The sequence below is a fragment of the Fukomys damarensis genome, unplaced genomic scaffold (assembly GCF_012274545.1).
Source record: "Fukomys damarensis isolate Sample0158 unplaced genomic scaffold, DMR_v1.0_HiC HiC_scaffold_19, whole genome shotgun sequence".
Taxonomy (NCBI): domain Eukaryota; kingdom Metazoa; phylum Chordata; class Mammalia; order Rodentia; family Bathyergidae; genus Fukomys; species Fukomys damarensis.
The window spans coordinates 49,417,185-49,442,654 of record NW_022900931.1 but is presented as its reverse complement, the minus strand read 5'-3'; the positions used below and the strand labels follow the sequence as shown (position 1 = coordinate 49,442,654).

Below are 25,470 nucleotides of genomic sequence, written 5' to 3'. Positions count from 1 at the left end.
ATGTATGTATGTATGTATGTGTGTATATATATATATATATATATATATATATATATATATATATATGAAATTACTTCAACTCATTAAAATAAATTAATAAATATAGCTAATAACTTTAAATATAGGCTAAGTACTGGAATGTAAATGTCTTCAAAGACATGTAAATGGCACACTGCTACATGAAAAGTTCTCACTCTAATAACTAGGGAAGTAAAAACTAAACCACAATGAAACATCACTTCATAACTGCCAGGATGATTAACAAATAATAAAAGACAACAAGTATTAGCGAGGTTGTGTAGAAATTAGGACCCTGACACAGTGTTGGTGAAAATGTCAAATAGTGTCACCGTTATGAAAAACTATTGATGTTTCTTTAAAAATTGCAAAGAGAACTACTGAATGACCCAGAAATCCTAACTGTGAGTATTTATCTAAAAATATTGAAATATTGACAAGATATTAACAGTAGGGTTAGTTTAGCAGTACAGTTAGGGTGGAGTTTCAACTTGATTGGCTTTTAGATCCACCCCCAGGAGTGGTGGAGCACAATTCTGGGTGTGTCTAGCTCAATCACGGCCTTGGTCCCTGGTCTCTTCTTATCAAGTTCTCTTGCTCTGTTTCTCAGCTGCCAAGAACTAAGCAGCTTTGCTCTACCATGCCATTCCACTGTGAGGTCTCTGCCTTGGAGCCTGATGATAATATGCAGAATCTTCTGAAACCACAAGCTAATTTCTATTTTTCTTCCTGTAAGTTACAGGTGTTGGATTTTATGTCTCAGCAATGGGACAGCTGATTATGACAGCACGGAGATGTTCAGTGAAGCATTATTCACAATAGACAAAACATGAAAGCAATTTAAATGCCCACTGTCCACTGACAGAAAATTGGACAAGAAAATGTGGTATATGTGTATACTGGAATGTAATTCAGCCTCACAGAAGAAGAAAGCTAGCAATACATACAACATAGACTGATCATGAGGGCATTATACAGTACTAAGTGGAATAAATCAGTTATATAGAGACAGATACTGCATAAATTTTTATATAAGATAAATTCATAGAAGAATGAAGTTGCAATTACAAGAGGTTAAGCAGAGGAGAAAATGAAATGTTACTAATTATCAGGCATAAATTTAGTCAAATGAGAATAAGATCTGGAGGTCTGATCTATAGCCTTGCATCCACAGCCAGAAATAATGTGTTGGATACTTAAGAATTTACTAAGATAATGCATTCATGTTAAATATTTTTATGAAAACAAAACAAAGCAAGTCATCCACCTAGAAAATGTTTAAAAGACCTAAAGAAACATTTCATTGCAAAGAACATACAGGTGACAAACACAAAAAATACAAAAGAGCATCACCTACTAGGGATACACACATTGAAACTACAATAAGTGATCTTTACACCCTTACCAGAACCATGACATTAAAAATAGTGACGATATAAAATATGACCAAAGATATGGAGAAGTGTTGTCACTCAAGCATTGGTGGTGAGAGCATAAAATGTTATAGATAGTCTGGAAAACAGTTTGGCTTTTCTTTTAAATTAAATAGGTGGTTGATATATGGCCCAGCAACTGGAATCCTGAACACGTGTCCAGGAGAAATACAGGCTTATTCTTGAATGAGAATCGCTACCTGAATATTTATAATAGCCTTTGTTGCAAAATAGCAACAAAGTGGAAACATCCTATATAAATTTACAAAAAATGAGTGATTCAATTCTGGTACACTCATACCATAATACTAACAGGAGAGAAAAGGAATGAATTTGTTATATACAAAGACCTGAATTAATCACCCAAATACCAGGTTGAGTGAAAAGACAAATCTTAAAGAGTCATATATGATTTCATTCACATTCTTAAAATGACAAAATTGCAGAAATACAGAGTATGTTAGTGGTTGCCAAGAAATAAGAATAGGATAAGGGAGAGAAAGAAGGCATGGTTATAAAAGAACAACAGATAATTGTGGTGATGGTCACATTCTGAATCTAAATAAAGCCATTATCCTGGTTATGATATATTACAGCTTTCTTGATGTTGCCAATGAAGGAAACTTCATAAAGGATATATAGGAGCTCTCTGTTATTTCTTAAAATGCACATGAATCTGTAATTTGCACAATAAAATATTTAGTTTTTTAAAAAAGTCTTTGAGAATATTTGATACAAGGGATTAAAATGCCTAAACATATGCAGTGGTGTGCACACACATGCTCCAAAAGGCTTTTACAAGTAAGAAAAGTTGATAATTTGAAATATATACCATTTAAATGTTAAACTTTTTGTTCAGAAGTCTAAGTCCTTCCTTATGCCAGCAAATAAAAGATTAATCTCCACAGGAGTTCCATCCTTAATTTTTAATGCTATTACGCACAGTTCTGAAAGTCCTAGGAAAATTATTATCTTGTAATCACTCTTTCAAATGTTGTCAAACACTATATTAACTTAAGATCATACTGCAATTATTGGGAAATCTAATCCTCACTTAAAAGTGTACCTTTAAACTATGGAACTATTCGGTCCAATAGACTCACTAAAATTATTCTTCTCCTACTAAAATTATATTTTCTGGAAACTGCAATCAATGTTCACACATAGGTGGAATCTTTCTCAAATACATATTAGGATTTGAAAAAGTATTTGGAAAAATCTATAACCTGTAAGGATTCTAGTCTGTAAGAAAAGGACTTTACCCATGCTCTCTTTGGGTTAGGGGCCACAGACAATGAATTAAGATTTGAGTTCAGCCTTCCTGCCTGATGGTTCCATGACCTTGGCCAATTCAGTTATATTTTTAGACCTTGATGATTCTTTTTATTTTGGTCCCAGGGTCGAACTTGGATCCTTGCACTTGTGAGGCAGACGCTGGAACCACTGAGCTCAATCCCCAGCCCCTTTGATGATTCATTTTTAAAATTGGTAGAATTGTCCATATTTCACTCATCTCTTTCTCCCTCCCACCAGGAGAAAGGTTCTAATTTGACAGAGGAAAATATTAACTGCTTAACAAAAGATTCAAATTAAAGAGAGAAAAATGGACCCATCCTTCCTCCTCACCTGAGTAGCAGTCAGTGTGTCTCCAGAATCCCCTCGAGCAACCATAGCTTCCTTCTCCCCGATCCACACTTCTTCTTCCTCTGCATTCTCCATGAACTGCAGGTACTGCAGAGACTCTTCCAGGCGAAGGCCTCTGCCGCGGGGTGATTAGCCAGATAAGGGTAAGAAGGTGCTAATGAGCAGTGGGACTGCAGCAGGGTAGTTCAATCTCAACAAAGCCCGCCAAGGATTCGCACAAAGCAGTCACAGCTGAACTGGATCGGACCACAATCTGTCATGTGCCTACTACTGGTCAGTGGTGCAGATCTCCTGCGAAATGATGGAGACTCCTGCCCTAGAAATTCATCTCGGGGCATTATTTAGTCATGAAGAAAACTGTACTGCAGAAAGAAAACCCCACCCAAACAAGAAGAAATGCTCAGACTTCAGAGTTGTACTGAGTCCATGAGTCTCTATGTGGAGTATCACCTTTATTCTTATATGATAGAGATTCCACAAAAATAAAGGCTCCTTTTGTTCCCCATGAAGAAACATCCTCCTACTGCCAACCAGATGTGGGATTCTGGACAGAAATTGTTTTATGCTATATGGGTCTGTGGTTCATTTTATCTATACGGCTGCAAGGGAGAACAGTATGTTCCGACTATTTCATTACAAAGGGGTTCACATGAAATTAAAACCAGGGCAATGACATAAAACAGATAAATGGATAATAACCTGGTTTGTAGGATAACACATGTATAAAATAATGGTAAAAGATAGCTGCAGTAAAGCACAGAAGAAAAACATTTCATAATAGAGACAGTGATTGTTTCTGCCTAGGCAAAGTGAGAAGCTTCACGGAGGTCTTAGTTTTCGGAGCAGGGACTTATAAGATAGATATGTACTTGGGGGAGAGCAGTCAATGATAAAGCAGGCCCTGAAGAATCCTCCCATCACCGACTAATACCTAAATCCAAGAAAGATAACTGGGTCTTCTATCCCCCACTCACCGAGCATTGGCCAACTCTTTGAGCTTCTCCCAGTGTTCAACAAACCGAGCCATTCTCTCCTGGATCTCCTCTTGTCCTACAGCAGCCTTGTCTTTCAAGCTTGCTGCCATATCCAGAACGTTCTAAAGAATAAATCCCCATCATGTCTCATCACCCCACAATCTCTCCCCATTCAGCTATAATCCCTGGCAAAGTACCTAGTCCTTCCTTCTCTTTAGATCATATATAAAGTTCACGGGACGAGAGATGGTCCTGGTTATCCTGAGAGAAAAAAGAAAGCTGCAGCAAGATCTATCATGCTCAGATATGTTGGCAAATACCTCAGCATTTATACACAAGGCTGTATGTCATGATCACTATTCATGGTCACACTGGGACTGCCAGATCAGACTGAGAGTCACCTTCACCCCGTAAGGATCAAATACAACTTTCCCAGTTGTCTCAACCAACATTCCAACTGTCAGTGACTGCCCAGTAGTGTCAGAAACGCTCCTTCTAGGAAAGAAAGAACATGGTTTCCTGTCCAGAACCTCCTATTTAGAGCAAACAAAATATGGATTAGTGAGGAACACCTGTGGTTTTGACTAGTTTGTTGTGACCACTGCACGTTACTTTCATATTTTGTGGTGTCATCCATGTAACTAAAATACAAGGGATTTCTATTGGGTTATTTATATTTCTTCATGTCTGATATTCTATTTCTACCTGGACAGCAGATTCATGGGCCACCAGCTCCCCCGCTAGGCGTTTGTGCTTTTTCATTAAGTTCTGAACACTCTGCAGGTCTTTGCCATAATCCTGGGAGCTCACTCGTAACAACTTCTCCCTGTGACCGAGAGAAGAAAAAAAAAGGAAAATTTGGAATTCAGACTTACGAGGTCATTAGAAAGCAGCAATTTTCTAAGAGTATGTATATGGAGAAATGGTAAGTTCTGGAACACTCTGGTGCCAAAACCAAAATGATAAGTAGTGGCAGAAGCTTTCAAAAACAGTTCTAATTTATTCTAGTACACTTTAAAATAACAAGCTTATCTTCACCATTGTATAGCTCTACCACATTCTTCCTAATCCCTATTACCTGTGCATATTATATACTCTTTGCTCAAGAACATACAGCGATGCTTCTCTTTTCAAATAATGTGAAAATTATATGACTTCATTTATTTTGTTTATTACTATCAATAATGTTTAGCTAGAGTGGATATAAAGTTAGTATTGGAGTCATGATAGTTTGGATGCCTCCAAGTATAAAATGTTTGAATATCACCATGAAGGGAAAAAACTACAGAAATAACATTATGCTTACTTTATGACTTCCAGGGTTCTGAAAATGTCCTATATATTGCTATATCAACTATGTTTCCCTCTACTTTCCCTCATTACTCATAAAAACCAGTATATTTGTAGAAGAGAAATGTGATGAGGCAGGTTAATTGAGAAGTGGGCAAATATTTTGATCTGCTAAAATTGTCCCATGTTATTGTATCAAAAATAGGATTTATCTGAAAACATGAGAGACACTGTATAATACTCTCTACCTGGTGTCCAAGTCAGTGTCATATAAGATACACTGGATAAGAAAATAATAATAACAATGTTCTTGAAATGTGGTAAGCTATAGGTGCCTTGCTCTCTCTGTATCACACATTGCATGAACAATGTCAAGCAAACATCCATAGCTTCTGAGTTTTCTTTCCAGCATTGTTCTCCAGTCCATCCACACTTGTCTTCCTCTGCCTGCATCCAATGAAGGAATTTGAAAAAAAAAATTTTTTTTAACTTTAGACCAAGTATAATTTAAAAGCTAAACCAACTTCAAGAAATAATGACATATTTCATTTTGCATATGTTGGGACATGTTCAGTACATTACTTCTAATATCTTGGATTATCCACATACTGTGAGTTGGCGATACCTACTCTATCCATGATTCCTCATCATCTAGGTCCTGGAAGAACTGGAACAAGGCATAGTCCACTTTCAGTTTCTCGTGGTGTGCAGCTGCCAAATCTTGGACACTCTCAAAGCGTTCATTGATGCTCTTCTTTTTCTCTTCTATCTGGTCAATGTTGAAAGTCCCACTGGAGACCAGATCCTGAGCCAAATTATTCAGGTCCTCGAGTGCATCCTAGAAAGGCCCAGTGTGCTCAGTGAATGGTATAATACATGTATTACACAGATTCCAGACCTCAATCACTACTGCTTCTGGTTCAAAGCTCAGGCCAAGTAGATTGTTTCTGAAGATTCTGAATTGGAAGTTATATGGTGTTATGTGTTTTACACAGTATAATGTGTTCAGGTTGAAAAAAAGCCAGACCAGAAAGCATTTGAGGTTGTGAATACATTATTCAACTGTCTATTATTCAAACTGCACATTTACTCTGATATTTTTACCTGTATTTTCTTGCTCTTCCAATCCAGAAAATAAGATTTCGGTGAGTAATTCCTTGTCCTCATGAAGGACTGACTTGCTTCATAATACAGAATTTTATAGTCACCAATTGATTAAAGTATTCCACAAGAATGATTCTATTGGTAAAATTTCTAGGCTGGCCTTATCTCTGCCTATTCCCATTCAAAGCAGCAATCCCGCCTGAGTTATGTAATGGAAACACCACTGATTCCTGAAGTCTTAAGCCTAGAAAGCACTTGACTTCTTACCCTTTCCGTATGTATCAGTATTAACAAATACAACAAAGTCTATAGAGTTCCCCAGTATGAATTTAACACCTAATGGTATTTTTGTCACTGATCCCAGGACAAACTTTTGGTTTTGACGTTTGGTTTCAGCTGGTCCTTCAAGGGACTTCCAGAGTGTGTGTGTGTAATTCAAATTCACTGCACATGCATCACTTAATTTTTTTTCTCTTTAACTTTGTAATATTAAACTTCTATTTTCTTTCAGAGTCCATATCAAATATAATGCTTTGGAAAAGAGTAAGTTCGTATACAGGCATTAGTAAAAAGAAAAAAGACAGCTTTCAGACTCCACCTCTTGAAATCTTACTCAACAGTTTAGTAATAATCAACAATGATTATAATATTGGCTCTAAAGCTGTTGGGTTGGATTTGACCCAGCTAAAAGGACCCTTGGTTAAGAAAGAACATCAAGGTCAGTTTTGCAAGGCTTTGTACTCAAATGATCACTAAGAAAGGAAAGAAGAAAGTCAGAAATACTTTCATTTGGTGCAGAGCAGTGGGACTCCAGAATTACTTACCGTTCGAGTCAACATCTCTGTTTCCAGTAGCTGGTGCTTCTTGAGCAGGTTTCCTGCTGAAGCCAAGTCCTTGGCCTGATCTTTCATAGCCAACAATGTCTCTGCCTGGGAATGGAGGGATAAGAAATAAAACCGATAGGTGAGATTGTGTTTAAGGAGAATTAGATTCCGCATCTATGTGCCCAATCATTAGGGCAAAGAAGTAATTCATATATAAATTCATTTATTTTCTAATGTCATTAAACCCCTGGGCTTCTACCACCTCCAGACACAATTACCTCTGAGAGCCAGAACTCAAAGTCCCGGATGCTGGTTGTGAACCTCTGCTGGCGACTCGCCTCGTCAAGCTTCTTCCCTTTATCAGTTGTTCTCTCATAGAGGTATTCCCAGCGTTCCTTTAGGTCTTGCAGCTGATTCTAACTCAAAGAAAATGAGTCTCATTATGGTCTCTGGGACCCTGAGTCCTGTGATAACTTACGAAGACAATGTGGGAAGGTTCTGGATATAGAAATTAGCCAAACCTTTCTGATAGGAGGTGTGATTACAAAATATGATGTGTGTGCAAATAAAAACATATTTTGGTAAAAGTGCCATTAATCTCCTTAAAAGTATTCCTCCTTACTTCAAACACACTTATGTCATCTTTCTTGCCACTTTCTGAAGCATTTCTGGAAGGTCTCTTTTATCAGGGTCTCAAGTTGTACTGGTATGGATATCTCAATGTCCTGAATCCATTCAAACCGTTTACCTTTCAGGGTCATTTTTACTTTGAGGAAGAACCAGAAGTTGCGTGGTGTCATACCTGGTGAATAAGGTGCATGAGGATGGATACACGGCAATATTTTTACTAGCCTGTCTTTCTATTGGACGGCACTCTGCCAAAGCATTTGCCGTATACTTTTTATCACACCTCGTAAAAATACTCAAGAAAGAAGACTTTCGGAACTGTTTCCGAAAGTAACAAGTATGATAGGCTGAGTGTGCTTGAAATGAGGGGGGGATTTGGATGGGGATTAATGGCAATTTGTCTTTTAGTGTAACCGATATTTAAAATGAAAATAAGTTACTATATTTTACACTTCAAACTAGTAATCAAGGAAGTTACGTTGAGTGTTGGATTAAAGGCAAAGTTCAAAAATTCCTGAGCTGGTCATAGGATCTGGCATAAAAATGCCAAAAGATTCTCAGCAGAAAAGACTGAAAATGTAAAACGAGCAGAATAAGACTTGGGAATGAAGGTGAAAACCTTCTTAAGTTCCAGGAACTGATTCTGATGGGAGTTGTATGGTCTGAGCATCATTGCTTTCTTCATGTTTTATGAAACAATTAGAGAGAAGACTACTGACCACAAAGCATTGCTCTATGTTGCCCAAGGAACACTATGTCTTAAGAGCACAAAATTCATCCTGAGCAGAACCTTTACCTCTACAGTCTCTTCATTGCCATCACATGCCTTTCGCTCAATCAGGGACTTGCCCAGTTCCATGACTCCTTCTACATCCTGTTTTCGACCACTGACTTCATTGTCAAATGCCTTGTGTTTCAGATACTTCCTCTGAAAGCAAAGCAAAAATAACATTATCTTTTCATTTAAGAAAACAAGACAAGGTAAATTATATTTAAAGGGAAAGATTAATATTATCATCACCAAGGTGTTTATGACTTCTGTAGGGCCTGCTTGCTCCACATTAAACTCAGAAGTCCCGAGGGTAGACACGGTGGTCTTAATAGTAGAGGACTGGTCAGTATGGGGTGGGATGGGACCTCCAACCAACAAGCTGGAAATGGCAAAAATTTCCAAGATTCCTATTTTGAACCTGCCTGTATGTTGGTGGTGTCTTTGTAGGATTCATCGCAGGCTATAGGTAGCATCTCTTCGATCCATTCTTTCAGCTCCTCAAGGTCATGGTAGAATTGTTTCAGGTCAGCCATATTCCCAAGGTTTTCCCACTCAGCATTCAGCAGTTCCTTAAGAGCATTCCATCTGGAGGAGGGAACCAAATCACTCTTTGCCTTCCACACTGCCCTCTGTTCTAATAGCTGTATATATATCAGTATTTCCATTTTTCAACCTGCCCCATTTCTTTCATATATTCTCATTGTTTTCAGATATAAAATGCAATGGTTAAGTCAAGTAAATTCTAAGGCACATTTTACGTCTTTTATTCCACAACTCTAGATCAGAAAATTTCCTAAGATGTCAAGATAAAAAATCTAGAAAAGATAAGAATGTATTGTGTCACCCCCATCACAATACTAGCAAAGAGGCCACTTTTCTACATCTTCCTGTAACAGGAGGCCTGACCTGTCTAGTACTTTCTGGAGACGAGCAGCAATCTCTCGCTTGGCATAGTGGTCATCAGCGATAAGCCGATCAGCAAATTGTTCTAGGTTGTTGATCTTTTGTTCCTAGATAAACCAAAATAAAAAATCTCAAATGAACGGAAATTAGGTCACTGATATAATCCCAGATTTCCCCCTAAAGAAGAACAGAGATATCTTTTTTGGCTTAGGAACAATGAGTAAGTGCCCTTTTTTAGGGAAGTGGATTTTAATTCAGTGAGAGGAGAAACAAGTAACAATTATACTGAGATGGGCGACTTGCCTGGTACTGAGTTTCCTAAAGAACACGCCCTTTTCATGATTATTATAGAGGGTGAATCCAGTATTAGATAACAAATTGTAATAGATTATATATAAAATCACTTTTATTTCTAAAATTGGAGCTTTACAATGCTGGACTTAAAATAAGCAAGTCCAGATGCCACTTGTGATTTAGGAAAGCCAATGTCCAGTGTCAAGCTACTTTTCCTGCCTCAAAGTTTTCAATAAGAAGCAAATTTGTGCCATGATACTAATTAGTTACAGAGCCAGAGAAATATGAAGGATTTCTATTTTTACTAATAGCTGTTGGAAGTTTATATTAATTATTACCTGGGCAGAGATTGCTGTTTTCAAATCATCTCGTTTCTTCACCAAGGCCTCGAGACTCTTTAAGGAATCCTTGTCCTCTGACCTCAGGGAATTCTCACGTGCCACCATCCAGCTCTCAACCTGTTCACAGTCTCCTTGGAAGAACTGTGGTGGAAAACATCAGTTAGATGCTATGTGTATTCCAGGCAGGCAGAGAAAATGGTCTTGAGCCTCTTGCGAGATACTACAAAGGATCCTGAAAAGTGGGCTTATATCCTTCCAAACACTCATGCAATGAATCTTAGCTATACTGAAACTTTTATCTTTTTCCTGGGTGAATACTTCATGTTTTTATTTGAATTATTTCCAATTTTGAAATGATATTTCCCATATCCTATGCCATTTAGAGATGGACTAGTTATTTTTTTTAAGCTTCTGTTAAACATTATCCATAAGGTAACGTGACATTCCTCATCCTTCCTTCAAAAGCTGTAATCACTCCCTTCCTCTTTAGCTCGAAAGTCCATATGCATTTTTTAACAACAATTTCCCATAGTAGAAAGATTTATATACTACATGTCTAATTTCATAGCTAGCATGGGCAAGGCCCTGGGTTTAATTCCAAGGACTACCAAAAAAACTACAAACAAGCAAAAGAATAAAAAACACCCCCCCCAAAAAAAGCCAGTGACAGACAAATCATTCTTTCATTAATCTCTTTGATACCAGGACCAGCATATAGTAGGTTCTCAATGAAAATCAATCAGTGTCTTAGTTACTCAATAAATAACAATTATCCCTATGACCAGGCCTAACCACCATCTAATTTATCATTTCTAATAAGAATAAGAGCAGAGAAGAGAGAAATAGTCAATTTAGGATATAGTGCCAAATAATCAAGAGATACCCCTGTGTTTACAACACATAAATCCTATTACATAAATCCTATTGAGTACCTGGGATAACCACGTAAAAATTCATGCATAAAAGAGACTTAAACTAAATTTGCTTAACTATTGGGAGTTTTCTGTACCTGCAATTCCAGGCATTGCTCTAGCATCTTTTTGCGGTCTTCCCAAGCCTTCTCCAGATTATCTCTGCTTTGTTGGACAGCTTGAAGCTTTTTCTCAATTTCAGGGCTTTTCCTGTGCCCACTGTCAATAAGTTCTCTGCCAAACTCTCCTAAGGCCTGGAAGGTGGGGGTCTCGGCCTCCATTTCACTATGATGCTCCTGGGGGGAAACAGAAAAAGATTCTTAGTGAGGAAAATTCTGTTGAAAAATGCTTAATGAGGCCAGGTTATCAAATCAAGGGATTAGTGGCTGAGGATTTTATCACCATGCATACCTGGTGTCGCTCTAGCAAGATCTCTGTGCCAGTTAAATCACTGCCCAGTTCCTGTGATGACACTATACCACCAATGACTTTCATCCAATTCTCTAGGTCGCTAGAGAAACAGACATAACTGGGATTGGCAAGACGATATTACAATTGGATACAGGACTTTCTACAAATTTACCATCTAGAATACATTTCCAAAGTAATATTTTCTAACTGGCTTTGTGTAGTTTATATGCCATACTGTTTGCTGTTTTCACTGCAAAACTATTACTTAGTAATAGACATCCCTTGCATTTGGAAATTTCTTCATATATATTACCTATTTTAATTTCTAAAGTAATCATATAGAGAATTCTGAGAATAGCTTTACTTCCTTTTTGAAGATGAAGAAGTCAGCTCAGAGAAAGTAAGCAATTTGCTCATGGACAGATCGTTAGAATCCTGGGCTCTTAAATATCCCATTATTCCTATATTCCTGTCCCTTTAAGTGGTTTGAGGAAGGATTCTTAGGGAAGGAATAACTTTTCTTTTCCTTTTATCCCCAACACAATCATGCCCCTCCACACACAAGTACACACATATACATGCATGTCACACACTATTCATTAAACCATGATCTGCTTCCTGATCTTCTCTTAGTAGTCAAGAAGTCAAACAAGATAAACTAAGACTTGTTCTTCCAGAGGACAGATGTCAGCCATCCATTAACTTTAAAATTATATGTACTGAATGTCTCATAAAGAATATATCTAAGCTTGTTTGCTTAAAAAGAGTCCTAAGCTTTGGAGAAGAGATGACTTTTTTTTTTTCTTTTGGTACGGGGGATTGAACTCGGGTCTTTGCGCTTGCAAGGCAAGCCACCAAACCACTGAGATAAATCTCCAGCCCCTAGGTGACTTTTTTATAAACTAATTTATTGATATATTCAAGCAACTAAGTTATATTGGGTGCTTACTAGATATCAAACATTGTGGAAAAAAATGTTATCTATGCCCTCTGGGAACTCAACTTGAGGTTGGGGTCGGGGGAGACAAACAGAACATAGACACTGGTAGCTGTTTAAAAAACTCAAAGCAAAAGTACCAAAGAGTGATAAAATAAAGTGTCAGTATCCCTTAAGGCTGAGAACATTGCTGTACTTCTGTAATATTGAGAAATAAGATTTCATAAGGAGAGAGGCAGCATTTGACCCAGAATCCTACTAATGTATGCATATATATCAGTGACAGTTATGGTTCTATTTATTTATATGTGGAAAAACTACATACAGATTTCCAGGGTTGCTAAATTGGAGGAGGAACTGCTGAAAACAAATGCAATCATTTTGCTTATTTCTTAAATTTCAATTTCTTAGACCTTCAATTCCAAATGCATCCCTAAACAGAATGATAAAAAGGGTGGCAGAAGTATTCCCCAAAGTGCGTATTTGCAAGGTAAGTTTTGGGTTGTGATAATGTCTACATTGTAGCATGACACTGAAAATTCTCCAGGATTTGATCACAACATTCTAAACTTATCTCTTGCTATTCTCCTTACCACTCCCAACATACAAATTCATGTTCTAGTTCTCCCACTTCATGGGCATTCTTTGCTTTTCTTATCCTTGTGATTTTATTCACACAGTTGCATCTGTATGAATACTTCTCTCTTGTGTCAACATCCTGACCAATAAGGAATAAAATGCTACTTTATGTATAATTCAGCACCTGCTTCACTCTCTCTCTCTCTCTCTCTCTCTCTCTGTCTCTTGCTCTGGATTCCCATTGTTGTGGGTTTAAAATATGTGCTTTGTTATGTTTCACCATGGTTATCTATATCCTTCTCTGCCTCCCAGCAGAAAGAAAACCACCATGCCCTATAAATTCTGAAACAGTCACTTCATATATTATGCACTTTATAGCTTACTTCATTGGCCTATGTAACCTCACATCCCTTCAACTGTCAATATTTTATGGCTTTAATTGTCGAACCTGCCATCTTTCAGTCTTAACAGAGGTAAGGCTTGGACACAGTGCTATCTTCCAACCCAGCAGTGAACAGCATTTGAACCCAAACTGTTGCTGGCAGCTCTGCCAGGTATGGGGATCGCCCATCTGCCAAGTGGGCAGTTTCCCTTTTGAGTTTTACCTGGCCTTGCTGAGAAACTGGTAGAATTTGTGGGCCTCACTCAGGCTCTCCTTGCGATCCTTTGTAAGCTCCTTCAAGTCATCCCAGGCTTTGTTTAGCTCTGTTCGCTGTCTCTGCAGGTCCTCAGTTGCATCTGGGTGGGACTCACTGAGCCGCTCTGCTGTCTCCCCCAACATAGTCACCTGGGAAGGGGCAAGAGATCTGATAAGTAGCCCAGTGTGACACCTGAATCTTAGCAAACAAAAGAATCCTACTTCCTGGGAGTCACCTTCCCAAATAGATGGTACTAATGTTTAATCACATCTTCTTAATATTTGATAAAATAGCATCAGCCTTTTATTTCACATAACTCTGACGTATTCAAGATTAACCTACATTCGAGAGATCAGATGAAAACAGCACTGAGATTCCACCTTACCCCAGAAAGAATGGCTGCTATCATGAAATCAACCAATAACAAATGTTGGCAGGGTTGTGGGGAGAAAGGAACCCTTCTCCGTTGTTGGTGGGAGTGCAGACTGGAGCAACCACTGTGGAAATCAATATGGAGATACCTCAAAGAATTAGGACTAGAGGTTCCATTTGACTCAGCCATCCCTCTGCTGGGTGTCTTTCCAAAAGACTTAAAAGAATCATTCCACAGTGATTTATGTGCACCCATGTTTATAGAGGCACAGTTTGTAATAGCTAAAACTTGGAAACAGCCCAAATGACCATCACCTGGAGACTGGATAAAGATGATGTGTTTTCTCTACAAAATGGAGTCCTACTCAGCCATAATGAGAAACTAGAAACATTTATAGCTGAATGGATGCTCAATGAGGCGACACTCTTAAGTGAAATAAATAGGACAAATGAGTAAATACCGAATAGTTTCTTTGGTGTGAAAAACTAAAAGTGTAAATAAGGTTCAAATGGTATAATTGAGAGTGTGAAATAGGAAGAAAAGGGAAAAGTGGGAAGGGAAGGGGAAAGGAAATGAGGGAAAAGAAAAATGTGAAAAAGGAAAAAAATGGAAACAAAGTCTTAGTAAATAGGGAGGGTGAAGAGGGTGAAGGGAGGGCAGGGGGATGGGGAATAAATGAGAACCAAGATATATCATGTAAAGGTACAAGATCCTAATGATGAATGTAACTGTATTGTTTGCTTTAAATGTACCCAATAAACTTAATGGGGGAAAAAAAAGATTGACCTAACCAGTCTTCTTTTAAAAACAAGGAGTTGTGTGGGAAGAACGGTTAAGTGACTATGCTGATTATTGGCAACATCAGTTAGAGAACCCAAGGGTCCTGATTCTCATGTCAGGTTCCTCGTGCGTCTTTCCAAGGTAGACAATTCTATGATTTCTTTTTGTTTCACACAATAATTCCAAGCTGTATCTTTCCTCCAATGTGTCTAGAAGGCTTCAGATTTTACTTTGGGGTTTGGCTTAGGGTTAAACTTATTCAATTTCTGTTTGAGGAGATACCACACGCCCTGCTCAGGCACAGGCTGGAGCATTCAGGGATTGGCTTTCTCCTCAACCACTGAACTCTAACTACTTGCCCAAGTCTGATCACTTGACTCTCACTAAAGAGACAAAATGACACAGGTTTCTCACTCAGAAGTCCAATATGTTTTCTCCCACGTTAGTGGTCATGGGAGTTACGTCCTTCTTGTGGTCTTGCTTCAGGGTATCAGAGAAGAACAAATATGGTGCAAGATAAAGTGAAACATAAAAATGAGGAGGCTGGGAAAAAGAAACCACCAAAAGGGTGCTATTGTCAGTGTAAAAATAAAGAGGGAGGTACTAAGAAAGTTTGGAAGTTCATGTCTCACCTTCTCCTCCAGAGGGATGAGGTCTCTCTCAAAGATCTCATGCTGGCGCTGAAGGGCCTGAACACTGAGCAGGTCTGACCCCGGATCAGCAACTCTGAGGGCCTGGCATTTCTTCTCAATCTGCTCTTTTGTGTCATCTGCTTCTCTGATGTATGAGAGGATAGAGATCTTAGGAGTAGTGATGTGCACCAGAGGCAGACTAGCTGGGCATGCAAGGAACTCTCTACCACCTCCAACTCCACCACCACCACTACCATCCTTTATTACTCTGAGACTCCTTTAATAGTTTTAACTTACTATTATCATGCCTATCATACATTTCAAAATAGTGGGGCTCAAAAAAGATAAGTGTTTCTCAGGTTAACACCACTTCCAAACAGTGGCGATCAGGTTCAAGCCAAATGGTCCAAGGAGAGAAGCCACACGTTCCACCACCACACTCCAGAGATTTCCATTGAAAGCTAATTGAACCAGCCAGATCCATCTGATCTCTTTTTTCTCTTCCCTGAATGTTTAAAAACATATTAGACACAGGAATATCTTTGGTTTCTGTTTTTATAATTTTTATTTGTTTACTTATTTGTATGCACATGGCTATTTCTTAGTGCAGACATGAGCTTCTAAATGAAACCTAAAAAGACATAGAAGCTATAGTCAGACTCAGTATTTGTTGCCTTTTATTGGCTGCTTCTAGCTTAGGAATATAATGATTTAAACATCTTGTTTACAATTCAAGTTTGAATTACTATCATGCAAACATATGTAACTATTAAATATGTGCCAGGGTTCAATCCAGGCATTAGAATGTTGAAATTTGTTGTCTTCGTGGGTAACAATGTACAAGTAAGATATCTATTGCTGAAAAACTCGATCCCCGTTAGCAAACTGTCAATGACTCAGGGAGAAATGTTAAACTAATGGCTGTGATTCTGCCATAGTAACTAGACTTGTGAGTTCTGAGAGTGAATTCTAGAATAGCAGTAATTTTTGCAGTTAAAATTCTTACCTATGGAATACCTGGACAGCGTGGGCACTGCTTAGCAGCTGCTGCTGTTCATCTGCAAGCCTCTGCAAGGAATCCCAGCGGGTATTCAATTCCTAAAGGACACAGATAAATCAGACTTTAGACAGAGAGCCCACTCAGACAGCTCAGTAGTATCTGTTACTAGCTGAGATTTAAATTATTGCTTTCATGTCATTTCCCTCAGAAATTGTATAACATTACTGCTTTCTTGGACAGCCCGAGCTCGGGCCATTTTTATGCTAGTGTAGCAAAGAAAAGGGTTTGTTTTCTTTTTAAATAGGTGTTCCAGGGTGGATGGAACTGAAACCATTAGCCTCGGAGCAAAATCGATACTTCCTATCACATCTTTGTTTAATTTAACAGAGACTACATTACTCTGAAAGTGAGTAAAAAATATTCCTTTTAGAGTTAGAAGCTGGCACTTTCCTCTAGGGAAAACATAATAACTTGCCACATTTTGAGTTGAATAGAGGTAGTGGTCTCTCCTCCAGCCCTACTTTCTGTAGGGAATAAGTATATTATTTTCATGTATATTCTTTCTCCTTCTCATCCAGTGACAATCGCCAAAGAAAGAGGAGAGAAATACATCCTCACTAGCTTTTTACAACCCAGAGAAAGACTGGTGTTTTTATTAAAGTGTACTGTTTGTTTGTTTGTTTATGGAATCCTAGCTCCAGACACAAATCAAGTGAAGAATTTCCTCTCTTTCTAATAATTTTCTCATTATTTCTTTTTTGAAATTCTCTTTCTCGGTATGTTTATCAGAACCTATCTCTTCGAGTAAGTTCTCTGGATTAACCTCTTCCTGTTGCCATAACTTCTTGATGGGCACTTTTTCGCATTCAAGCATTTGAGCCCTAGATAGTGTGTTGGCGAGAAGGAGGTGAGTATGTGTTGCAGTGAATGGATTTCATATCATTTCATGTATACGTGTTCCACAGCTATAATTCAAAAGTTGGAGTTTTGGTGGAAGGCCTCCTCCCTCCTCAAAATAGCTATGTGAGAACATAGAAGATAATAAATGTTAATAAATAAGCCTGCTTTTACTTTATCTGGACAATACATACACCTGAATTAATTTAAACCTGAATTAAGTTTACTTAGGTAATGAATTGGCTCAACTATTTGGACTACTGTCCTTGGCCTTTTCGCTAATCATTTTCACGCTGCCATGACATCCTGTATGTCCTATAGCACCTGGTGTTGAGGAGAAATGCAGGGAGTCTTAGTTACCTGCCGGATGTGAGCACCTTCTGGTGTTAGAAGTTTCTCAAATAGCAGTTCATCAGCTACCTTGTTGATTTCCCTTAGCCGAGGCTCATTGGTCTTCAAATCCTGGATGGAAGAATTTGTGCAAAATACGGTAAATACTTGTAAATTTACCTGTCCACCTTGGTTCCCATTTGGCTAAGTATTATTAAAACATATTGCTAGTGTCAAATATACAAGCTGCTTTCTTCTTATTCGCCACTAGAAAAGTATGTTAAGCCCCAACACCAAGTGGCCACCTACAGCTTTCCAAGGGAACTAGTCTTTTGTTGACGTTTGTAGCACATTTATTTTCTTAGTTTCTTAAAGTCTTTCCCTGAATTAATGAATACTCTCAGAGGGGTCCATACCTGGGCTGTGTATTATTATTTTACATCACTATAAATTCCTCTACCTTCATAGTATTTTCATTGACTGAGTTACAATTTTTCCATAGTAAGGGATGTTGGTAGAAAACTCTATCTCTGAGAAAGAAGGAAATCCCTATCTAGAGAGATTTTTATATAAAAAAGAGTGAGATTGTATACATATATAATTTATGTATAATATTTTATATAATTTTAAATGTAACATTTATATATCATGTATTATATTATTATATGTCACTTTACATAAAGCATATAAATATATATAATTCCATGTTTTAAATATAATAGAAAAGAAGAAAGAAATTTACTTCATGCTAGTAAAGATAATGGAATAATTGTCAAAGAAAGCAAGATGAAAAGTTTTTAGGTAGAGAGACATTGCCTGGCTATAAAGTCTGGGCATTCTTTTTACCTCAAACTCTAAAACAAAATCCTACAACTTTCCATCTCAACCTGGATATCATGTACAGAGTATGTTACAGGGCAAGTTTTGGAGCATCTGGGCAGATTAGGATTTTGGAGTAGCAGGGACTGCAGGCTGCAAAGTTACGGTATTGCTTCCTCTGCAGTTGTCTTCCAGCTGTTAACAATGACAGCGCCCGGAGGAAGACCAGGGCTGTGAAGCTATCTGTATCGTCAGCAAGGATAACGAATGAGTATGAAGGGAACCGTAAAAATCATGTCAGAGAGACATGGGATAAAAGGAAACAGGGACAACCCTCAAAACAGTGTCTAGAGAAGCTTCCCCTTCTCACCCTTTGGAACTCATCACACTTTTTCTGCAGCTCCCAGACATCATCTAGCTGAATTCCAGTGTTTTCTGCCTTTTTTTCTTGGATCCACTCTAGCATATCTCCTGCCTCATAAGCCAGCCGGAACTCATTGTAACGTTGTAGTAGATGACGTCGCCTCTCTTCTGCCCGATCGAGGAGGGAGCGGTACCTGAGCAGGAAATGAAAAGGATGGGAAACATCAGATAAAAGATGGAGAAAATACAGAGTCTGTACAGGTGAAAGAAGTGAAGGGTGAGGGACAAAAAGGAAGGAAAGAAAAAGTTTTTAAAAAGTGAAGGAGAGGAAGAAATGAAGATGGAAGTAAAAAGGCAGTAGGAGCAGAGAGACACGGAATTACATTGAAAAACAATAAGAATTCCCATGCCTCAGAAATACGGCTGGCAACATCCTTTCCCCATTTTGAAGTTTTACTGCAGACTGACTACTGAATCAAAACAGAGAGAAGGAAGCTCATAGGGATGGCAGAAGTTATTTTCATAGTCTTGAAGAAATGCTAGGCAGGGAGTCAGAAAGACAGTATCTCAGGCAACTGGCTTCATGGTTCTGGCATTTCCTTTCTTCATATGAAATCTTAAATGTTTGACGGTTCCTGAGTTTACTTCCAGTCCTTAAAATCTGTGAATTTTCATCCCTAACTGAACAGACACTGAGTCACAAATGGGAACCTTCAATCAATAGGAAATATTTGGTGAAACACCATCCAGTCCTCCAGCCTCTAGAACTTACAGGTGTTCAATCTGCTCCTGGCGCTGGGCAATGTTGACTGGCTCTTCCCGTCTCCTCTGTGGGAGCATCGGGAGCTCATCTGGGGCCAGTTTCTTGACATGGTTTGCTGGGACAAAGCCTTGGTGATCATCAGCTTCAACCTTCCACCAGTCCTGAAGGGAAAACAGATTCCCTAAGTCTTGGAAGATTCCCAAGCAGGACAGATTTTTACTAATCCCTAAGTCTGTAGGCACAGACAGAGGCTGGTGGCCAAGAAAGGCTGACCATTGCTTAGAGGGAGCGGCGGGGTGGGGGAGGCAGCATGTGATTTCCACATGCTACAAGGAAGGAGTTTCAGGGATTGCAGAGCAAGACCCTGAAATCCACAGATTTGATGTCAGATCCTTAAATATGGGGGAAGGCTTTCAAACCCAAAGACAGTCATCCTGATGATGGGCTCTTTCTTCACCAAGAATTCAGCTGGGCTTCTTGAGGGTGGAGCATCTGTGCATGACAATGAGGCACAATAATTTCTCCTCCCTACCCTACTTTCAGAGGTACTAACCACTGAATTGCCCCAAATTCCTTAGTGCAAATGCATTCTTTTCTTTTTTGGAGCACTGCTGTTCTAACCACTCTACAGTTAATTTCTTTAACTGTATGTGTAAAGTATGTGGTGAAATCCAGAAGCCTAGACAAAGAGAAAGGGGACACCCCGCAGCTGATTTGACAGAGACAATGCGCCTCTCTAAAGCACTCAGTCACTCTCAGAGAAACTGCATCACAAATTCTCCGCCTATCAAGAGCTCTTTGGAGACGAATTAGGAATGAAAAGATTAAAAATTACTTCTTATGAAAAATATGTTTAAAATCCCAGGCAGCATTTTTTTCACAATTTTCTTGGGTATAAAGTCTAAAAAGTCAAGTTGATAAAAGCCTTCCCTTTTGTCAGGCTCCTCCTAACCACAGACATTGTCGTTCCATCCCTAGGAAGAGTGACACAGCAGGCACAAGCAGAGAGATGGGAAGAAAGGAACAATCAAACCTTACTTCTTTGATTCTTCATTGTTTTAACTGTAAAATTAGGATTATACTTCCGAAAGGTATGCATGGGATCATAGGCATAATACCTGGAGAAAATGTACTACTTACTAAGTTATAAATTACTAAGAGATAAAGTGATAAAAAATGTTGTGTAGTCGAAGTCTGAATACCTAGCAGGTTAGAAGGGATAGCTGTGGAAGAATCATTTTGCTGATGAAAAGGAAGATAAAGGACAACTCACCTTGTTGATGGAACTAAGCAGAGTTAAGACATCGTTCTTCTTCATGGTGACTTCTCGCGGGCTACGGGCCTGGAAGTCGAATAAAGCCACTACTCTTGCTTCTTGAACAGTGTCCCCCACTGGTGCAGCCTGTTGTTGCTGAGAAACAAAATGAAACAGGAAGCAGATCAGAGCTACCCACTGGAACTACCTCCCTGGGGAGCCTGCCTGTGGAGGGCAGTCCCTGGAGCCGTGTGGGAGGGGGAAGCCTCTGGCTGGAACCTTTCCCATGACTGCAAGAGGAAAATAAACCAGATACACAGAGCTTAAGAATCACGTGGTTTCTCTTAGAGAAAAAACCCAAAACAGTAATAAAGAGCGAAATAAAGATAGACAATAGGAAGAAGGGCGATCTGTTGAGAATGGGAAGGGGAACGAGAGATGGAGGAAGCGGGGAGAGAGGAGAAGGAAATGGGATGAAAAAATAATTGAAGAAAAAAGTAGAAATAGAGCTTTTACAAATGGGATGGGGACACAGAGTTGGAAGGAGCAGGGAAGGATGGGAGGAGTAAAGGGGGGAAAGAATGAACACGTTATGTGTGCATACCAACTCACCATGATAAATGTAATCATTATGTACTACAAGCTTTATGAATAAAGGAAGAAAGAAGGCCAAAAATAAAAAGAGCTGACAGTTACCGTCAGAGGTACGGATATACTGTAACATGCATCAGAATGCTGGCAGTTCGGGAAATACGGACACCAAGTGAGCAAGCAAATATGCAGTTTGTCAGAAGCATTAAACGCTCTAAGCTACTCTTCTTCAAGTACAAGAAATGATACAGTCCTTTAAGGGCCAAAGAGATTCTGCTTATCAGCATTTCAGAACATTGTTACAGGGAAAGAGTCCCCGTGGCCATCACCTTCCCATTTCCCTGGGCCTCTACTAGCAGTTCTTCCTGTCTGGTTGGCTTTTAAGTCATTATGTCAAGGAACTGTGGACCTGGTAGAGCATTTAAGGGGTAAGTAGCCCACAGCGAGGGTAAGGCCACAAAATTTTAAAAATCGAGAACATAAACTGAATTAAAAACATCTTCCATGTCACTTTCAGTAAATAGTTTGCTCTCCAAGGGGAGTTTCCTGAGTTTTACTTTCTGTAAATATTATATCTCTGAGAGAATGAGGAAACTAATAACTCCTCTTCCTTCAGCAATCACCCACACCTTTGGAGTTGGTCCTTTGACTTAATATCCTTCAATTCCCAATTCTTTACAATATGCAATGCATAAATCTGTCTGTTTTCCTATTCAACCTCTGTGTACAGCCTGGCAACGTCCCAGGCAGGAGTTCTGTATATCGACTTGACACACTGAGCCTAGATTTTTTCTTTGCATGTATGTGAATTCTGCTCTTCTCATTGGAAAGATTCCCTGACTGTAAGAATTCAACTCTCTTAATTCTTATTCCTTTACATGCAGGAAACAATTTTATATGATTCACTTGATTCCAATTTCATCTCTTCATAATAATCCCTTCCGCTTTAGGCCCTAGATGCTCCCACACTCTCAACCAACTTCATTTCCAATTCCCCAAATACACTTGATGGTTTTGTGCTTCAGTGCATTTACTCACATGCTTTATGGACTAGAAAAACACTTTTCCTTCTTATCCACACTGAAAAGCACACATATAAAAAAGAACAGCACACTAGAGGGAGTCCTGTATTGCCGTGGATTTAACCCTGGTGTGGTTTGAATGTGTCCCCCAGAAAGCATAGGCTGGAAACTCAATCCCAGAGCAGCAGTGTGAGGGTGGGGCTTAATGGGAGGTGTTTGTGTCATGATGGATCCATTCCAGGGAATGGACAGATACTGACTCTCACTGGAGGCTGCAATTTTGCTCTCTAACCCTCTGGCCTTCTGCCATGGGACAACACAGCAAGGTGGCCCTCAGCGAGCACCAAGCAAAAAATAGAACCACAGCCATGAACTTCTGGCATCCAGAACTGGGAGCCAAATAAATTTCTGTTCAATACTAAAAAAAATTAAATAAAAAAGAACAGATAAAATAGTTTCTTTTAGCTATGAATATTTTTTGTCTTCTAGTATTCTTATTTCAGGGGAACAAATGGTTCTTTCATTTGGGATTCTTTTTCACTGTTATTGTTCATGTATGTACTGTATGCATAGATTATTTAATAGTCTGGCCCTTTAATTAATTGTAATTTTCATGTAAGTAGGATTATTTTTATTCATGCCTGCCTATGGTAGCTAATTCATAAACATTAATGTAAAAAGACTAAAGAATGAAGGAAAGAACTTAAGGGGATTAAAAAGGAGCCAAGCAAACAGGAAGGAAGGAAGGAAATAAGAGGAGAGAGAAGCCAATATGGACAGCAGTGAACACATGGTAAGGTTAACTGAAAATTTCTTTTGAACTAAATCTCTGCTGATGTTATAAAGATGTTTCAGTTCCTGCCTAAAGGATTATTAAACATATTTTGTTTGCAACTGTTTCCTGTTTTTTAGGAAGTAACAACTGATAATAAAGAAAATTCCTTTGCTTCTGTGGCAAGAAACGTGATTCCTGTCATTGCTAAATTCATCTTACTTGGCAGGCTTCTGCTTGATCCTGTAGTGCTTTCATACTGTTTCCAAATGCATTGAGGTCCATCAGGAAGGCCTCATGCTTCTTGAGAAGAGCCTGCATTTATAGATAAGAGGATGATCAGAAAAAGCGCAGTAGGAATAACAAACACACCAGGTGGATGCTTCACCCACATGATTTTGGATTATGCTGACTGTCTTAAATCCTGGTAAAAGCTACTTTTCTTTTAATATAAGTTTTTTTTAATCCTGTGTTTCAAGATTCACAAAGTTTGAGTTAATGCACAAACAACAATTTCAATAATATTTACTGAAGTTGAGATTAGCTCAAATTTATACATTTTTTAAAATCAATACACATTGTAGCTGAAAGAGGGTGCTATTCCTAGTGTTCCCCTTAGGATAAATAGTAGCATAACATTAAATGCACCAGCCCATTATTTCTAATGCCTAAGTTTTCTGAAATATACAGTTTTCCCATAGGACAATGAGTAGAATAAAGAAGTAGATATCAAGTGTAATTATGATATTTGAGGTTCCTCTTGCCCCAGTGTATCTATCTGTATAATAATATTTTGATAAAAAATTAAAATTAAATTAAAATGGGACAAAGACAACCGTGGATCGTTGGTCACACGTTTTGAGTTCTGATACTAGATAATCAAAGGATTTTTGTAGGATTGGAAAAACACAGTGCATCTTTGGGAATCCCTGTGAACTCTGAGGGTATTCCAGAAGATGAAAGCCAGAGGTGATCACTCTGGAGTCCCCACATAATCAAGGAGAATGTGGAGCTGTCTCATAATCTGCACAAGCTTGGAATTAATAATTTGGCAGCATTTGGTGAAAACTCATCCCACCCCCAGCTCACCCCGGCTGCTTCTTCATCAGCCCCATAGTTCAAGTTGTCCACAGTTGGCTCCTTCTCTTTAATCCATGCTTCTGCTTCGTGCAGGTCGGCCAGGTATTGCTGTAAATGGACATTAGCCTCAAGATCATCTTGCCGCCTCTTAGCTCTTGCACAGAGGGATTCCATGTTCTTGTTCAAACTATCAACCCGCGAGGCTATATCTTCTGCAGCAAAGTGTCCTACACGGTAATTGAAAAGCGAGATGAAACATATAGAAAGAACTCTACCAACCTGACCCTTTTCCCATCACAGGTAAAGAGGGCGTGGTTCTACCAACAGCCAGCACATCTCTCTCTTCACTTCTACTTACTCCCCCAAGGTCTCTTGAGGGTAGACGGAGTCAATGCTCCAGTGTCTCCCTGTAACACCTAAGGCTGCCTCTCAGCCTCTCTGAAAAATGTAACTTGATTGACATCCAGTGCCACTTTCTGGTCCCGCTATTCCTGGTGCTGATGCACTTCTATGAGAAGTCGCTGGGAAACTACTGGAGCAGAGATCAGGTCGGGATTTGGGCCCATTGTTGACATCCCTCAAATCCCCAAACTCCAATAAGCTGTAACTGACATGATTACCCCTCCTGGAGACTCCCTCAAAGTGGAAGCCATCTTATTTAAACCCCTCCATTTTAGAGAGATGACAGCTGTCAAACTGCTGCTTTTCCTGATATACCTGCAAACTGTAGCCAGGACTGCTGCAGCTCTCCTGTGCGCCCTTCCTCGACTTCAGGAGGTGTCTGCCCTGACTGCAGCAGATGATTCTGCCTCTTCTGCTGCTCTATATAAGCAGCACTATATGTGCAGCACTCCTATCACATTCTTCTCCTCAGGGTAGTCTAGGTAGGCTTTCTCTGGTGCGCTAAACCTCCATGCTCCAGCACAGGCCTTGTTCTGGTAGATTCTTGTAACAATGGCCCTGTTAATCTGCACGTAATTCATTTATCAAAAGTCTTGTAAATCTACTCAGAATTCTTACCCTAAGTACAAATGGGCAGAGTGGTTACTGAATATATATATACATATATATAGCATATATATGTGTGTGTATA

At 39.0% G+C, this 25,470-nt stretch overlaps 1 protein-coding gene across 1 annotated transcript in view; it reads right to left on the bottom strand.

Annotated features, from left to right (window-relative positions):
• Spta1 (spectrin alpha, erythrocytic 1) overlaps positions 1-25,470 on the bottom strand; it is a 67,975-nt gene that overhangs the window by 15,986 nt on the left and 26,519 nt on the right. The window contains exons 21-41 of the mRNA XM_033765702.1: positions 24,387-24,604; positions 23,520-23,612; positions 20,931-21,068; positions 19,667-19,818; positions 18,902-19,088; positions 17,743-17,844; positions 16,492-16,583; positions 15,486-15,630; positions 13,668-13,849; positions 11,547-11,646; positions 11,234-11,431; positions 10,222-10,365; positions 9,593-9,696; positions 9,109-9,271; positions 8,711-8,842; positions 7,566-7,703; positions 7,288-7,392; positions 5,989-6,197; positions 4,775-4,895; positions 4,070-4,191; positions 3,078-3,210 (exon numbers count right to left, since the gene is read on the bottom strand). Coding sequence (XP_033621593.1) covers positions 3,078-3,210; positions 4,070-4,191; positions 4,775-4,895; positions 5,989-6,197; positions 7,288-7,392; positions 7,566-7,703; positions 8,711-8,842; positions 9,109-9,271; positions 9,593-9,696; positions 10,222-10,365; positions 11,234-11,431; positions 11,547-11,646; positions 13,668-13,849; positions 15,486-15,630; positions 16,492-16,583; positions 17,743-17,844; positions 18,902-19,088; positions 19,667-19,818; positions 20,931-21,068; positions 23,520-23,612; positions 24,387-24,604 — 2,978 coding nt within the window. The remainder of the gene's footprint in view (positions 1-3,077; positions 3,211-4,069; positions 4,192-4,774; positions 4,896-5,988; positions 6,198-7,287; positions 7,393-7,565; positions 7,704-8,710; positions 8,843-9,108; positions 9,272-9,592; positions 9,697-10,221; positions 10,366-11,233; positions 11,432-11,546; positions 11,647-13,667; positions 13,850-15,485; positions 15,631-16,491; positions 16,584-17,742; positions 17,845-18,901; positions 19,089-19,666; positions 19,819-20,930; positions 21,069-23,519; positions 23,613-24,386; positions 24,605-25,470) is intronic.